The sequence below is a fragment of the Odontesthes bonariensis genome, chromosome 14, assembly GCF_027942865.1.
Source record: "Odontesthes bonariensis isolate fOdoBon6 chromosome 14, fOdoBon6.hap1, whole genome shotgun sequence".
Taxonomy (NCBI): domain Eukaryota; kingdom Metazoa; phylum Chordata; class Actinopteri; order Atheriniformes; family Atherinopsidae; genus Odontesthes; species Odontesthes bonariensis.
The window spans coordinates 19273990-19291958 of record NC_134519.1 but is presented as its reverse complement, the minus strand read 5'-3'; the positions used below and the strand labels follow the sequence as shown (position 1 = coordinate 19291958).

The window sequence follows — 17969 nt, the reverse complement described above, 5'->3', positions numbered from 1 at the left end:
AAGTTCCAGTCAAAACCTTGGAGGAGAAATAACAAGGACACTTGAACATCACAGCTGTATTTCAACCATCTATCTTGAATTTTTAATATTTGTGTAGCTTGTTTTTTTTTTTAAATGTCATAGCTTTTTGGCGTGTTCTATGTGGAAAACTGTGGCTGCAAAAAATTTTCAAGGCAGTGAAGGTCAATCTCTGTGTGTGGCTTTGAAAGCCCTGTTTACCTCCAGCAATTAGGTCCCATGAGGCATGCGCACATTTGTGAGGGAAGGTGACGGTAGGCCACGCAGTAATGAAAGTATACGTGAGAGAAACCTTCAAAGACGAGTTACTTAGTCGCCTGAAGGACTGCTGTACCAAGAATATGAATTAGTGGGGGAGGCTAATGTATAATAGAGCTGGAGGAGGTAACCAAAAAAAGGTAAACATCTAAAGGAATAGATATGGTCACATTTATAAACAGCACAATTGAATATCAGCCATTTGAATATGAATGCCATCCATGAGTTAGGTTTGAAATCTGTCTGTAAGTCAGCACTTTGTAATGCAAGTTTATAGAGCACTGAAGAAGTCAACTCAGCTGTGCCATAATAGCGATTAATCCATTAGCATTACTGCTGAATTCATTCAGACTTCGAAACCACAAGAATCTTACCAAAGACAAACTGCTCTGATGCTCTGACACATCGGAAAACCCAAAAAGAGAGAATTCAGGCAACTGTTTCCTGTATATCATCTAGGTAATTGACAAATGTAACTTATCTTAGTGTCTAATGCAAGTGGTAGTAATGGAGTTGTAGATGCTCTCTCATTTACATAAGAAAAAGGAAACAAAAGGCTTTTTATATTTTATTTGTGAGAAGACTTAATATTAGTAAAAGTTGATTAGAATGATTTGGATGTAATGGAAACACTACTGAAGACATTAATCAAAGCGTATTCATCAAATCATGTCTGGTGAGAGAAAGAAGCGCACTGGGCTAGTTCTTGCTAATTAGCATGGCAATTATTGTAAGCTGTCACAGTTCTTAAGCAACGGGGTGGACTGTGTGTGCTCCAGAGCATAATCCCCCACAAATTACAAGATAATGGAGGGAAAGAGAGGCCACAGCTTCAAAAGGAACTAGGAGATAGAATCCCCAGCAGGGACATTTTAGGGACTGACACAGACTGAGAGAGTGAGCAAGAAAAAGGTTGGAGAAAAAGAACAGCATGTATTCCCTTCACATGTCTGAATAGAAGAGGCTTTTTTGTCAATGAGTTAAGTGATTTGCTCCAAAGGAACTGGCCTCAGAAGCTGCTCCTCTTGAACTCGTTTCGCATATTTTAATTTTTAATTTTATTTAAATGACAGCAAGTTGCTTTTCATTGTACTATTTCATGATGTACAGCATGATGCAAGTGGATGCTTAAGCTGGTAACCATGAGCCCAACTCATTAAAAGCCATTAAAAGCTCACCCATGTCGATTGAGAAATTGTCGATAAACAACAAAAGATATGACAAAAATGCGTACAGTAGGAAATTAATCGACTCTAATACAGTATTCCTACATATTTTGTGTAATAGTGTTGCCATTGTAGGATTTGTTGATCATCTTTCCTCCCCACATTCACAGATGATCTCTATCTTGATATTAGTAGTAGATTAACTAAACCACAATGGATCACAACCAGGTGTAAATGCAAGTGGTATGTGGAATCCTGAGTAAGTATGAAGGAAATTAATGTGCAGGGTTTCAATAAATCCACTTGGAAAACAAATTGTTACTCCTGAGAAGATGTTTCTGAGCACAGTAGGTGATATGTGTATGCCAACAGAATTAAACAAAGAAAACAGGTACTGTAAAAGCATCTATGTAAAGTGGAGGAAGCATGTCAACACTGAACCTTAAAGATATTTTACAACACCACACTTTCTGCCACTGATGTATGTAATTGGTTATTTTCTGTGTAGTATATTAAACGTGAAAAGCAAAGTTTTTTTTTCTCCCATCCATGCAGTGAGTACATAAACTTTGTTGACACATGGTTATAATGAGGAAAAGCCAATTTGGCCCCATTATCAATGCTTTCTCATAATTACCTTTATTTTTCATCTGGACAAAAGAATTCCTAGGTTCTTCTGCCATAGGCTGTGCCATAGTCCTATTTGCAGGGGCGTACATTGTACATAGAGAAACTCTTCTTTCAGCTCTGGCAGTTTTGGATAAGGCTGAATTGTTGAAAAAGAAAAGGATATTGTTTTCCTAGCCTCAAACATCTCAATGTTAATACCTAACCATAACCAGGAACTTTTAATATCCAGATTTAACCATTTCATTTTGTTATATCCTACCTTAACTAAGTCATTTGTAATGTAAAAAACAGCAATAAGCAGCGAGCCAAGGAACAAGGAAACAATGTTTGAATAATATAAAAAGGACACTGAAAAGTAAAGGTACTTAAAGGGCACTGGTGGTCAGGATGGGATTCAGTCTTGATTCTCTCAGTTGGCTGTATGGTCCTCCAAATGTGGAATTTTTAGCCATTAAAAGTGATGCAACAGTCGATATGTGACTATCTCATGAAATGCCTTCACAGTGTATTATTCTGTGGGGATATTTTTGTGTGCTGTCGCAGACCAAAGAGCACAGTGTCCTTGGAAACAAATCAATAGATTAAATTTATGTGACGGTTGCACTTTTTCAGTGGCACTGGCACTTTTTCAGACAAAAGTCCTACATGCAACTTTTATCCTTACACAGTCTAAAAATCCACCTAGGTGAGATGGGTTCAAATCCTTTGATGATTGCCATCCATCAGGGGACATAAAGCTCATACATACACATGTGTGCTTCTTAGGGGAGTTTTTTTTAGGACACAGAGAAAAGAAGGAATTGCTGCAGGAGGCTGGGTGCATTTTGAATTTCTACATTTTTTTCCTTTTATTCCTTTTAGCTTTATTGCTCTTTCATTATCAATTAAAACAGACAATGAGCACCAATTAAACTTGCGATGGAAGTTACAATTTCATGAATGAATCATTTCAAGTCCATCTTATAAAACTTGAATACTCCCTGTAAAAATAACAACTACACAATTATGTTTGCAGAAATTACTTTAATAAAAAAATGAACTCAGATATGTGGTAAAGAGGGGACTTGGATTAACCAGCTTGGAGCTTTTGAAAATGAGATGAAAAATTTAAGAAGTTCATGGAAAATAATGTCACGATGAGGCACACCCACGGGATTTTAATGAGCTTCTGTAAATGTCTCGCATAAGGTAAATGCCAGCACACCCTCCTCTTGAAAGCAGCTCTGCCAAAAAGACTGTGAGGCTATGCAGCTGTCCAAGAGTTCAGCCTCCTCATTAATGATCAGCATTTATTATGTAAACTGTGGCAGCTCTTAAGTGATGTGAAGACTTGGACTAGCAGGGGATATTCTGCTGTGTTCAAATGGCAACTAGCCCGGCCCAAGCATATGGATGCAGCCTTTTCCCAGATATGCTCGACAGTTGGAACATTATTTTCTCCACAAACACTTAGACTTCTCTCGGTTACTCAGACTATTTACACTGAGAAGATTGCATTTGAGACATAATTTATGATCATTTTTTAATAGAGGTAATAAGTTTAAGTTCACCCAAACCTGGGAGGTTAGAGCAGTGATAAACCATGGGGACAGAGTGGTGATAAAGTAAGGTATGCTTTGGGTAGAGTTACCTTGTGACTGATAAGTACTACATGGGCATCCATGGTTTTTACTGTTAGATTCACCACTAATTGACTACAGGTGGTCTGGAAACCAGTGGGAGGTGTCACAGTGACCATATTCATTATGTGTAGAACAATATACAGATGTTAGGGATGCTATTTAATCTTTCTATACTCTAGTGTGAGACAGGAAGGAAGGAACAATTTGAAGAGCAACAATCCTTATCAAACATGCATTTGCATTGCTAAACTGTAGCTGCTTTCAATATAAGACACTCAATTGCACACTCAAATATTTGTATACCGCAACCTTTAGTTGGGACCTATATTTCCCTTTCTCTGGTAATCATGATAAATAAAATAGTGAAGAATTTGAAAAAAAAAAGTAAAATGTGGACAGTTTTCTTGTGGGCATTTGTTTTTTTTTTAGCTGCGACAAAATCTCGGTGCTCTTTCAACCCTCACAGCCCCGACAGAACACAATGGGATGGTTGGATACATACATTTGTCTCAACAAAAGCTGACTATGTAGCTTAGAAATCATAAACACAAGTATTAATTCAGCATATGCAGGAAGAGCGTCACCACTTTAACATGTTTACAAAGGGAGGAGTAACACTTGTTGCGACTTTCCAACCAAAGCGTATTCAACATTGTAAAGATCCAGTTTCCCTTAAAAAAAGCATAAACACACCCAAGTAGCTGCTCTCTTCTGTTGACAATACATTTCATTCTTGCATTTTGTATTTTTGTAAGTTTACCACCAATAAACAGTTTGCAGTTTGTCAGCAACTCCTCCCACAACTTCTTTACAAATAGATTTGGAATCATTTCTGAAGTAATTCAAGATAATGTATCTTTGTAGTTAGTGAACACTGCAATCATTATTTGGCAATCAAATTAAGATGGGGAATGACAAAGGTGGAGATCTTTATGATTTTGCCATGGCTACAGTTCTAGCTGACACCAGGATTCTTGGTGTAAAAAAGTTTAAATAATCCACCTTCTTTTCTATTTTTAGTGATATTGCATTTCTAGCTGCCACGCTTCCCTGCCCCCCAAAACACTTGGAACATAGTCTATTGACTGTGTAAAAATCTTATTCTGTGCTTACTAATAGGCTTACCCCATGTCTGGGGAACGGGCTGAATGCGTTTTATGAATGCAATCTTAGAAAGACGCTCTTCAAAGCCTTTGTGAAGTGGTGACTTAAGATGTGAACTGTATAGTTTATTGGTGAATTTTAACTGTGATTGCTGTGGATAGGCAGCAACACTTACAGTGTGATAGCATCTGTACACCAACCCAGCATCCAAACACAAACACTTGAGTATCAGAGTGGTGGAGAGCCACAGCAAGGCTCAGTACAATAGGTGACACGAGAGCCTCTGTGTATTCTCCCTGACACTGCTTTGTTTCTGAGTACCCTCAATATTGAAATGAGTCTGTGTCTTTAGATTTCCTGATCTAGGGACTACACCTGCTGAGCTGATTGCTTCCCTGTCATATATTTCTTGATTCTGTTTAATGTGCATGTACTAGTTAATAAGTATGTACTATTAGATCATATTTTACACAGCAAAGGTATAATTATCTTCTTAAAGCCTGAGTTTGGGACTATGGCTCTGTCTTATTACACCCAGTTCTGGGTCTTAGGAGGTTAAAGTAAAACAAATACCCACAGTACTGTGGAGATGCGTTTTCCCAAAATTTCATCGATCTATTTATCACGTTAACGTGTAGTTACACGTCAGTTTACAAACTCTGAGTGAAGGTTTAACACAAATATTGATGAATGCTGGGCTGAAACACCTAAGCATGATTTTTACATCACTTGGGACATCTATTTATTTCGCTGGGATGCAGTTGTTTCTACGTTAGCATTTACAGTTTACAATTTACAAGAAAGCAAGACAAAAATAGGCCTCAATATAGCAGCACATGCGTAAATCTTTTTGTGCATTTGTTTCCATGACAGCGGGCTGCACGGTGGTGTGGTGGTTAGCACTGTTGCCTCACAGCAAGAAGGTTCCAGGTTCAACTCCCAGCTGGGGCCTTTCTGTGTGGCGTTTGCATGTTCTCCTGTGTATACATGGGTTCTCTCTAGGTACTCTGGCTTCCTCCCACTGTCCAAAAAACATGCATGTAAGGCTCATTGGCATCTCTAAATTGTCCTTAGGAGTGAGTGTGAGCTTGTATGGTTGTTTGTCTCTGTGTGGCCCTGCGATGGACTGGTGGCCTGTCCAAAGTGTACCCTGCCTCTTGCCCATTGACTGCTGGGATAGGCTCCAGCCCCCCTGTGACCCAACCAACAGATTCAGTGGTATAGATAATGGATGGATGTTTCCATGACAGCCCAACTCCAGTTTCCATGACATCACCACAACTTACATACCTAAAAAGCAGTCCAGGTTTCCTATTTTGAGTCAGTAGTCTTTTAATAGCCAGTCAGAAGCTACCTGACTATCAAACATGCAGTTTGGGCTGATGGGGATGATTTGATTAATCTGAGCTGCCCACAGAATCTGGAACCACTGAAATATGAAACATTATTTGCCATTCATTCATTTTCTCATAGAAGGCAGTTAGTCACAGTGCGCATGACCTGTCATTGCAGATAGTCATCTCACCTACATTACGTAAAACAAAAATCCATCACAGGATTCACAAACGGCCTTTAAACTACCGTCTTCAATGCAGTTAGAGCTGTTATCTCGAAAAATAGTAGTCACCATGATAGTCACCAAGAAGAATTTTCATACCTAACCACTGTGAAACATTTAGCATTTATTTAAAAGAATAACACAGGCAAAGAGCCTGGATAAAACTGTGTCACTTTCATTACACTGGTCCCTGCACTGCATCTGTAATATCAGAAAGATGGTGGTGAATCATCTTTTAGGGGAAAATAACCGTAATTCAACCTGGGCTCTCTCGGTCACTGCTGCTATGGTGCTGCTTATTTTCTGTGACCACTACTGGTGGACTTACAGAACAGTCTCAGTCTCTGAATTCAGTAAGATCTACAGGCTATTTCACTGTTTCTGGGAGGTGCGTCACAAGAAATATATATAACTCTGTCTGTTTCTTTTAGGTGCCAACCTCAGATGTCAAGGTTTCATCATTAAAGAAGCAAAGCTTTTTGAAGCAAAAGAAATCAGGGGCCATCTATTACCAGAAACAAAGTCAGACGCAAAGTAAAATTCAAATCAAACAACAACACAGGATTGATCTGCATTCGTGGTTGTAAGTCATTGTTTATTGAGCTATTCTGCTCCTTTTGTGACAAGGAAGGTGTCATAATGACAGTTATGTCTCGGCAGTGGCGGAAATTTCATGGAATTTATATATTCTTTCTCAAGTATAAAAAACTGTGATGCATGTAAAGTACACAAGTTATTTCTTGTACTCCACAACATTTCGGAGGAAAATATTGTATATTCCAGTTCACAGCATTTACTGTGTCTGACAGTTGTAACCATTGGTTATTAGAATGTCCATTACACACCAAATGCAAGACAAACATTAGAGATGTTATTTGAGAGATTCATTCATATAGGCCTGAAACATCACCATTTATGTAAAAAAGTAAAGATTTCTTTGTTCCAATCTTTTAAATGTGCTTAAATTCTGTTGTTCCCTTAAACATTTGAGGCGATATAGAGATTTGGGCTGCATTGAGATCATGTTCCTTCAAGTTCTAAGATAATTTTATTTCATAAACCAAACAATCGAGTAATTGAAAAAACAGTCAACACAATGCAAACATTCATTAGCTTTAGCCTGACATGAGAGAGTAAAATACAGCTTTTACATGCGCGCACTAGTAGGCTAATACTAATCTATTGATGCTGTGTATTTTATATGCACATAGAGGAAGCAAAGGGAGCATTTTTAGTTTTCATTTTCGTTCTGAAGCACAGTGGACCTCGGACTTTACAGAGCTACCTTGTCATACCTTCATTCCAGAACTTTTTCAGTGCTGTAGGACCATTGCAATGTTACAGTAGTGAAAGCCTCTGAGTACTTCTTCCACCACTGACGATCAGCATCCGCTTGTTGTGCATCATTCCACAACATATAGGCTAGATTTCAAACGACTAACTCAATCCCATGGTAATGCGGACACTTGGATGCTGTGATACGGGATTGTGTGTGCGCCAGGAGGGTGACATTTGAATAAGACAGAGAAGCGGACTCTTGCAGTAGGGAAGATTTCACATGCTCTGACTCGGGTTTTGCTGTGTTAAAAAAAAAAGAAGAAAAAAACTCGACTAAAGATTAGATACTTCTTAAAATAGCTTAATTTTGGAGGGGTGTTTATAACAGAAAACATGCCAATAAAGATCATTTAGAGAAGAAGAACCAAACTTGCCCTTGGTGCTCTTACAATCTCTTACAGAGTGGGATCTTGACTTTGATTTTTCCTCTAATCTTGCACGTGTGGTAGCACTACTATTCTGATATAATTTCAACACTAAAGTGTATTACATACATGCACCGAGAGCAGACGTAATCCATCAGATATTCAGGCAACGTTTTGAAGAGCGCCGTGCGCTCTCTCGTGGATATTTTGAGCCACTGTGCGCAGTTTCATCATGAGCCTGAAGCTTTCGGAACACATATGAGGGTGTTGATTGCAGTTTCCGTTCGTCTGGCACCTGTTGCTGGGTTTGATTTTTTTTTTGCGCCTGCTTGCTGAGGATTTAACAACCACAGCGTTCACTTCACATTAAGACCATGTCGGAGGAACACAATGATTCGAACTCCACTGGGGACTATTTTGACAATACCTCAACTAGAGTCCAGAGCAGCTTCGTGTTCTCAGGACCCATGTTTGTCATTGTGACGGTGATGATGGTGACTTTGGTTGTTGTGATAGTTCTGGGTAACGCACTGGTTATTTTGGCATTCAAAGTGGACAAGAGTTTGAGAAGACAATGCAATTACTACTTCTTGAATTTGGCAATTTCAGATTTTCTTGTAGGTGAGTTCCATCTTAGTTTTTCTTTGTCTCCTTTTCCCCTTGTACATCAGTGCCTTGGATAAGAGAGTATTGAGCTTAGTTTTATGGCAGATATTTTTGGCATAAAGTCTGTTTTACAATAACATGATGGGTTTCCATACTTAGCCAACCTATAGGTTGAGTTTCTATTCAAAAGGTTTGAATGGGTAAAATCCTTTAGGATACCTCTGTGTAAACCTGTTAGTCTTCTGTGCTGTAGACAAGCTCAACTGTGACAAAATTAAATGATTACATAGCAAAAAAAATACCGTTTTTAATGTCTTTTCCAGCAGTGACAATGCTCCTTTATTTCTTTTTAAATTAATATGCAGTATTTCCATTGTAACTTCCCCAGAACAAAAATCCTCAGCATTTATTATGCAATAATGTTCTATTGTCACTGATTGTGTGTGTGAATGGTAGCATCTGTTCAGAAGTGCTGATCCCTTTACAACATTACTTGTCTGTGTAGGGGCATTCTGCATCCCGGTCTACATCCCCTACATCCTCACAGGCAGGTGGACGCTGGGCCGAGGATTGTGTAAACTGTGGCTGGTCACCGACTACCTGCTTTGTTCTGCGTCCGTCTTCAACATTGTGCTCATCAGCTACGATCGTTTCCTCTCAGTCACCAGAGCAGTGAGTGGAACAGACCGTCCCTTAATACTCACAGTCAGTAAAGGGCATGTCAGCATGTGATAGAATACAGTAAACTGTCATATTTGTGAAAGAATGTGACCAGAGAAAAAAAGTTCAACAAGAGTTAGTAGTGGTGATTCTCCTAATCTTGCAAATTTACAGATGCTCTGTCCTTGTGGCCCATGGCTTGATTTTTGATGAAACCATCAGTTGGGACAGAGTCTCATCCTCCCAAATGTGCCCATCTGTGGAGGTTAATCATTCCTGACCCATTCAGGCCTAGTGCCACCCCTAATTATGGTTTTCCCCCATGACGAAGATAAGAAAAACAAAGCCACGCCACAACTTTGGGATAGACTGATCTTCAGCAAAATACACAGAAAAAAAACACATTATGGACAACAAGCTGTCATATTTGATTTGCTAAACTTCAATGCATGAAATACTTTTAATTCACGCTTCAATAGATTCCAATGACTAAGTCTGTTTCCCTGCATCCACATTCCATGACTTGCTTTTATCTGAAATACAATTGCTTAGCCCCATAGCACCATTTTCCTTTTTTTCTGACTGTCATACATTACCAAACTTCCACAGCTATTTATCTCATTTAAACCTTTCTTTTAGGACTTGTCCATACATCACCCAGCTGACTGTATCCTATGCACACACGTTAACCCAAAGGTGGGATGATGCTTGGCACAGAAGACACAGAGAGTGCTCTGTTTCCTTTCAGAGGCAAACACTTAACATCAGCAATGAATACAAATAACACCAGAGAGAGAGTGATCCTCTTCTTTAATTAGACAGCTTTGATCATAGAGGTCCTCCTCCGTGCCACAGTCCCTCCAACCAGGAGAGATCAATCGCTGCACACACAGGCCATCGGCAGCTAAGCAACATTTTCCTAAAAGCATTTCTCTCTGAACATTGGAAGACAAAAGGGCTGTCAACAGTCAGAGACACAGTTTGTCTTTGAAAAGAAAGGGTGGAGTCAGATTACACATGGCCGGCATGACAGCACATTGCCAGAGAGAAAGAAACATATTTATGTGTTTTGATTACAAGAATTAGCGAAGAGTCACATAATATAATCTCAGGAAGAAGCTAATTAGAAGCGAAAATAACATAAATATGGTGATTGCAAAAGATGACTGACATGCAGCAGCGTCCACAATCATAAGGCACCAACTAATTTATACAAACATAAGTGGGACCAAGGATAATCTTCTCTGAAATAGAAATAATTACAAAGAAGCACTGTGACATATATGCAGAGCAGCTGGAGAGGTTGTAAAGTATGCTGTCTGATGAATAGGCGCATGGTCAGGACCACGGGATGTGACACTAATTGAAACAAGTGGTCGTGAGAGGTACTTCACTTATTTAAAAGTTATTCACACACTTAGGTTCTGCATGGTGTTAGTGTTGAACATGGCTTTTGTTTAAACTGTATGTTCAATATTTATTTGTCGAGACATATGAATGTTGTGGTTGAATGGTATTTGTATACATTTTTATTTAACATTCATTTGGATTTAGAACTACTAAAATCCTCATTTATAAATGTATTTTCAAGGTACTTCTCCTGTTTTGGGTAATTCTGCTTTACGTTACTTACACGTTTGTGGACAAAATTGCCTTTTACTTTACTGCATTTTTTTGATAGCTGTTGTCACAGTACAGATGAATATTTCCAATATAGTGAATCTATGAACTATTAATGCAACGAAATTGAACCGAACTACAACAAATATGAAAAGCTGAGAACTGTCATATGAGAAAGAATTTACACCCTCTGTCCACTCTGAGTTTTTACTTAAGGTCTTGAAATTAGATCAATGCAATTTCAGATGAACAACAACATATTACACTGGGTCTAAAATTATTTGATAAAAACTAAAAAACAATGCAAAAGCGGGGTAGGAGGAAACTAAGTGCACCCTTACTGCTTTCATAGAAAAATTAAGGGAGCAAGTAGCAGTCAGGTGCTGATAATAAAATTGACTTGATTAACTGTTCATCAGCAAGTGGGAGCACCTCTATAAAAGCAGAGGTTTTGGCTGTTGGCAAGTGCTTCTTAACACTATGCCTAGGTAGAAATACATCAGTAATGATCTTAAAGAGGCGTATGTTGATGCTTATCAATCTGGGAAGGGATACAGAGTTTCCAAGCAATTTGGAGTCCAGGATTCAACAGTGAGAAAGAGTATTCACAAGTGGAAAACATTCAAGACAGCTGCATGTCATCTCAGGTGTTAAAGCAACAAGTTTAACCTGAAACCTGTGTAATGCTCAGGGAAATTGCAAAATACAAAACAAAACAAAACAAAACACAAGAACTAAACAAGAATGGCCCGTTTGGAAGAGTTCCCGGCGGAAAGCCTATTCCCTCTGAAGAGAACCTTGCAGCATGGCTTTGGTTTGCAGAGCCGCATCTGAACAAACCAAATTCTGGAGCAATGTCTTTTGGACCAAAGAAATGTATTTTGGATCTGGAGAAAACCAAACACAGCATATCAGCACTCACTACTCATTTCAGCTGTCAGTCACAGGTGGTTCTACAAGCTATTCAATCATTTGGTGTACTTAGTTTTTCACACACTTCTGATACATTTTGTCTTTTTTTTTATAAAACATGACACAATATAATGTATCGTGAGTTATTGTTCATCTGACGTTTTATTTACTTAACTTTAAGACATTGTAAACCAGGTAATTTTCATTTTTGTCCTGATGTTTAAAACCTTAGAATTGGCAAAGGGTGTTCTTTCTTTTTCCCATGACTTTAGGTGTATCACGAATACTGACTAATTTTTTCCCTTTTTTCTAAATAGAAGTACAGTATTGCTTGTAAATAGTAAGTACTTTTAATTTGAAGACCATAATAACTATTGTTGATTTTACTAATATTTAAAATTGCATATTTTCACATTCTCACACAGCTATTTGGTTGAAATAATCTGAATTCCTCTTTCACCACTGCTGCAAACATTTCTGCAATATTGAGAGAAAGTAGCATCCCTTGAAGCATTATTAAAGTCCTTTTTTTGTTATTCATGCTTTTTATTCCTAAAGGTAAGCTACCGTGCCAGACAGAGCATGACTCATCAAGCTATAATCAAGATGACTGCAGTCTGGGTGCTGGCCTTTGTCCTGTATGGCCCAGCTATCATATTCTGGGAACTGGCGGTAGGCAGAAGCCACGTGCCAAAGGATGAGTGCTTTGCAGAGTTCTATTACTCTTGGTACTTCTTATTGAGTGCCTCTATGCTGGAGTTTTTCTCTCCTTTCATCTCCGTAGCTTTCTTCAACCTCAGCATTTACCTCAGTATACGTAGGAGAAGACTCCACCACAGGGAGGCACAGCTCCAACTTCAACTGAGTGAACCTGCTTCTGCCCAGGGGGAAGGTATCCCCCTGTCCCACAACTGGGGCTTTGGGATAAAACTGCCTATAAGAGGCTCTATCAACTCCCAGACCTCCTCCCCTTGTTTGGGTAAACTAGATCCCTCAACCAGCAGGGCTGTCCAGCCCAGCCGTCTGTCCAGGGATAAGAAAATTGCTAAGTCCCTGGCTATCATAGTATGTGTGTTTGCCATCTGCTGGGCACCATACACCCTACTGATGATCATCCGTGCTGCCTGCAGAGGGCGATGCATCCAGCATCACTGGTATGAGGTCACCTTCTGGCTCCTGTGGCTCAACTCTGCTATTAACCCATTCCTCTACCCCTTGTGCCACAGTAGCTTCCGCAGGGCCTTTAGCAAGATTCTCTGCCCAAAGCGGCACACAACATCACCTTCATGCGTCCTACGAGCTGGCCAGTGACAAGCAGATACCCAGGAATGGATGGATGAATGTGGATGAACAATATTCTAAAACTTTTCATGGAAGCATTCAAACTTTAACCCCATAAAAGTACACCACAGTTTGTCACGTAGAGCCATGAATGATTTCCTCAACACCTTGTGGTTTTCAGTGTTTGAATGTAAAATGTTGGTATCGCGCAGCATTGTGTGTTTTACTGTCAGTCAGTTCAATTAATTCAGTATTAGATTTTAACTCGTGAAAATATTCCAATATTTTACATGATGATAAGATGTGAATGAGTTTGGCAGCCTTGTGTCAATTTTCTGAAGAAAAGAAAAATGGAATAAAAAGAACTTTCTTCAGGCCTCTTGACAATTATCATGCCGACTATAATTATGAAATCTGTCTGTTTAGTCACTATAATGTGCTCATGAAAAGCATCTTCTTCGACTAACTGGCACATGTTGGTGTAGGCAGATGTCAATGTACAGACACACACAGTGTCCTACTAACTATAACAGAAGCTCAGAGATGGAAACACAAAGTGCCATTATGTTTAAATGTACTGTGTATGAAATGAACTTTTCTTTCAAAGCCAGACTTTCTTTAATGTTTTTTGGTCACAGTTTAGTAATGGATTATATTTGTGCACACACAATATATTTATATATCTCAGTATTAGTTGTTCACAAAGCTTTATACTTATTCATCTGCTATAATATGGAAAAGAAAATGCAAAGAACAGAATGAGTCATGATAATTGAATGTATGAATTGATGCAGGATATGTCATGAATTCCTGTTTTTTATTTACCATGGAATAATGATCAACCCACTGTGAATTTATGTGATTACTTCACAGTTGATAAAACAGCAGCACACAATTGGGCTGCTGTTTTATACAAAGTGTGGAGCTTCTGTTTAGTGGGTGACACAGACATGAAAACATTTGCTTTGGATGACCAGCTTTCAGCTTATAATATATAACAATAGGTACAATTCTTCTTACAGGAACATTCATTAAAGGCATGGAAACCATACTATTTCTTTTGTGGGAAACCAACTAATTTAGTAGCATATCAGTGAATGTTTTAACAGTAAATTAACATGGATTTATTATTTTCCATCCTTATTATAAAATGCTACAAGAAAATTGATAGATTTTCTTTATTTCAAGGCTATTAATGACCTCTGGCAGTCACTCAACTGCAATGCAACGCTTAGATTGTTTAAAGGGTTGCTTACAGTGTTTTAGTTGTTTAGTAGAGGGTGTTTGACTTTACTTGTATGTAAGAAAAGGAAGTGGCGCATTTACAAACAACGTTAAAATACCGTAACACTTTGACGAGTAGGTGTATGAATACTCTTGTGCCACTAGATGTCACCATTAACCTTTACTGTTTCCGATGTGTGCAGCGTCCCACAGAGTGAAGTCAGCCTTGGAGATGTTATATGGTTTTTGTTCGCTGATATACTGTGATGCTATTGTTTGAATATGCTGTTGAATACTTGCTTTGCTTTTCCACCTTAATGACTCAAGTTGCAATCTATGTTTGTAACTGTAATAACAGGTCGAGAAAATTGTCTGCCTGTTCATTCACTCACGTGTTGTCATTTTAGTGTGTTTATTATCACTTGAACAGTAACTACTTTGTCCTGTACTTCAGCAAATGCTAGCAATAGTTTTTGGTCTCTGTTATGGTGTTGAACGCTTTAAATTATTGCAATATTTTAATTAGTTTTAGATCATATGTTTGCTTGGCTCAGAAGAAAGCTCCTGTATTTATAAGAAAAAGTAAATTATTGATTTGTTTTAAGGAAGCGTAAGTGAGAATTGAAAAAAAGAAAATCATCTCTGTTAGCTGATCATCTTTATGCACAGTATGAAAAAAATAAATCAATTTCCTTGCCTCACTGTAAATAATAACATTTTGCCTTGTAGTTGCTGGGTCCTTTCCAAATGCTGAGTTGCTTTGTTTGATTTGCACATGACAAGCTGAGAGTCTAATGCCATTTTTGTTGTATTCCTCCATGTAAGTTTGATAATATTAACAAGGTTCTTTCCAGATGTAGGATTGTTAGAACTGTAATTATGCCATCATGTCAGATAGTGAGGTTACATTTGCAGGTGCCTGGGTCCCTCCGGGGACCTACATTGCTCAAATTGTTGCTGTTGCCTGTGTGCACATCTGGGCCCCTGGTCAGGTGCTTGGAATAAGGCCACAGCTGCAAGCCCCTGCTCCCCCATCGCTCCCTCTCGGCCCACGGCGTGGTGGGGGGACAGTAGCACACTTCTGACCAGAGGGAAGCAGGCACATATCCCTTGGGGTGACAGAACTGCATTTATCAGCAGAATTGTCGAGGCTGAGTTTACTGTCAAATGTAACAGCAAGAGCAGTTTCACTGTGGAGTGCTTGCACTGTGTGCAGTTATATCAGGCGGGATACTGCTATTGATTTTGTTGATAGATTGAAATGTCGTGGCATGTGTGCCAAACCGATTGGCTACTAACTGAGGACATATCGGGGATCATGCCAGCGTAAATTGGTCTTGGAAAGGAAGCCCCATGGGAAATAAAGATGAGGCACAATAATTATGAACACATAGAAGTGTGTGTTCATTGGCTTCTAAATCTCAAAAATTTTTGGTGGATGCTTGTGACCCAAAGCAAAGATCTTTAAAGGGGCGACCCCAAATAAAGCATAACTGTGCCCCTTGTATTTAAAGTGCACCATTAGCAATGACTCAGTCACTGTTCAGAGGAGGCAGAGGGCCTTTACTATTCCCTGATAATGACCTCTGAAGTGAAAAAAAAAAAGTTTAAGGTTCCTCTTCGGCACTCAGCTGGAATGATTAAATGCTGAAATCTGCTGTTTTCTAACCCGATAATACCTCCTGTAGATAAAGAAAGGTGGCATATGTCATATGAAGCCACAGAATTATCTGGCAAAAGATGGAAGCATTTTCATATACTGGAACTCCAGTATATCCATTAAGCAGCAGTCAAAATTCTACACTAGTGGTATTTTGGAATAAAGTTGGGACATAAAAGCACTTTAGAGTGCAGATGGAGGTCAGAGCTGTGACCCCTTTAGAAGTTGTAACTTCACTTATTGTACATTTTACCCCTGTGCAGGCTGTTCAATATTCAGCAAATAAATGTAAACCGTAGTTAATATTTCATTCAAGACTATTTCTGTTTGATTTTGGCCTTTTTCTCATCTTTCGTTTTCCCTCTGCCTTTTTCCTGCAGTGTACCTCCTGACTAGAGATTAAATAATTCCATTGGAATCCTCCTAGGATGGGTTCCCAGCACTTGGCAATTAAACAATTACATTTAATCAGCATGGGGCGACGCTTCAAGTCACCCTCATTTCAGACGTTGATTAAAAGCTATTCTGCAGTGGTTATTGCTGTCGACTTTCGAAACTGCGGTTCACTTAGGTTTACTGCATCTGTGGTGTCGGGTTGGATAGCAATATGAGGTTCAGTGGTGGTCGAGAGCTGTATCTGCCTCTGGTGTGCGAAAGTGTAATGACAGAACTCATGGCAGACCTTATATTGTCCCTTAAGTCGGAGCCACTTAGATTACTTAGAGACATTTTGACCCTACAGCAAAGAAGACTCAATGAACAATGGAAAAGAGAGGAGCATTAAGATATGCATGTGGGATTTCGAATCCTCTGTGTGTTTCTGTGAGTGTGCACCTTTTTTATATTATGTATGCACTGTGTTTCTCTCAGCATTGTATTTAAGTGCATTTGACTAAAATTAAATGCACCCTGACATGTACATTTCCATCATGCCAAGCGATAACATCTCCCTCTGTGATGGTGAACAAGCTGAATGAGGACACAGGGGGGAGAGGGGTCTTATGTGAGCCGTATGAGACCGTAAAAGAGTGCTACGTGGCACAGCATTGAGTTGACTACGGTTTTCTCTGTGCAACACAGATGAGTTGTGATGGGCACCCAGCCCCCTCATGTGAGACCCAGGTGCCCCTGTTTCGTAAGGCACCACACTGGCTCTCTAGCCCTCTTAATTAGCAGCTTCCGTCAGCTGGCACCCAGGCCTTCAAGCACCAGTCACTGGCCTCTGCTGCCGAAATAATCTAGTTCACGCTAGGTCTTTAGCGTCTCTAAAAGATGGATACATCAAACCAGTAATGTATCAGCAAATTTCCAGATATCTACATTGAATGCATGCATGGTGGAGGACAAAAAACGATTGTATGCTTAACTCAGTGTTTTTCTTGGGTTTATTAAATGTGGACAGCTGTAGAGAAGTGAGGCCCCAGGTTTCAGTCTCAGTGGCAGATATGCAGTAACAAGACATCGATCATTTTTATATGATGAAGTCAAATATAGATAAAAGGTTTCACCAGAATGGGAATGTAGCTTTTTTCTGGTGCAGTAGCATAGCAGCGCTGTAACAATAGTCTCTTCTAATGACATTCCCCCAGTAACTTCTTGCCTCTACGAATCTCAGGGGGGAAGAGCAACAAAAAGTGATAATTACATGAAATATACATAGAGAATAAAGGGAGCATGTTTACATAACCATGCCCATAAATATCTGACTGAGGAGACATTGTTCTCCAACTCCTTTTAAGCTGATCTCCCAGGGATGCCATTTTAATGACATGATGGTTTAAAGAGATGCTGCTCCATCTCGTTCCATATTTAATTAACTTTTGCTTTTTCTGACGCAGAGGAAAAAACTGAATAAAGAACGCGTGATAGAGACAAACACACACGATAGTGAGGAGACAATAACAAATAGCTAGGAGAACAGAGGGAGGCAGGGGGAACATGTGCAGA

The 17969-nt window shown here is 39.2% G+C and overlaps 1 protein-coding gene across 1 annotated transcript; it reads left to right on the top strand.

The window, feature by feature from the left end:
• The first annotated feature begins 8433 nt into the window (after positions 1 to 8433).
• LOC142399509 (histamine H3 receptor-like) lies at positions 8434 to 13513 on the top strand. The gene is made up of 3 exons (XM_075484237.1): positions 8434 to 8680; positions 9171 to 9337; positions 12416 to 13513. Exons 1-3 carry the CDS (start codon positions 8434 to 8436, stop codon positions 13166 to 13168), a joined length of 1167 nt encoding a protein of 388 aa, XP_075340352.1. The 3' UTR covers positions 13169 to 13513.
• The last annotated feature ends 4456 nt before the right edge of the window (positions 13514 to 17969 follow it).

Bases quoted from the DNA above. Each gene is read 5' to 3' on its own strand.
- LOC142399509 (XM_075484237.1), top strand. From the start codon at position 8,434: ATGTCGGAGGAACACAATGATTCGAACTCCACTGGGGACTATTTTGAC. The intron at 8,681-9,170 runs GTGAGTTCCATC...TTGTCTGTGTAG, and splicing joins AATTTCAGATTTTCTTGTAG to GGGCATTCTGCATCCCGGTC. The intron at 9,338-12,415 runs GTGAGTGGAACA...TTATTCCTAAAG, and splicing joins TCCTCTCAGTCACCAGAGCA to GTAAGCTACCGTGCCAGACA.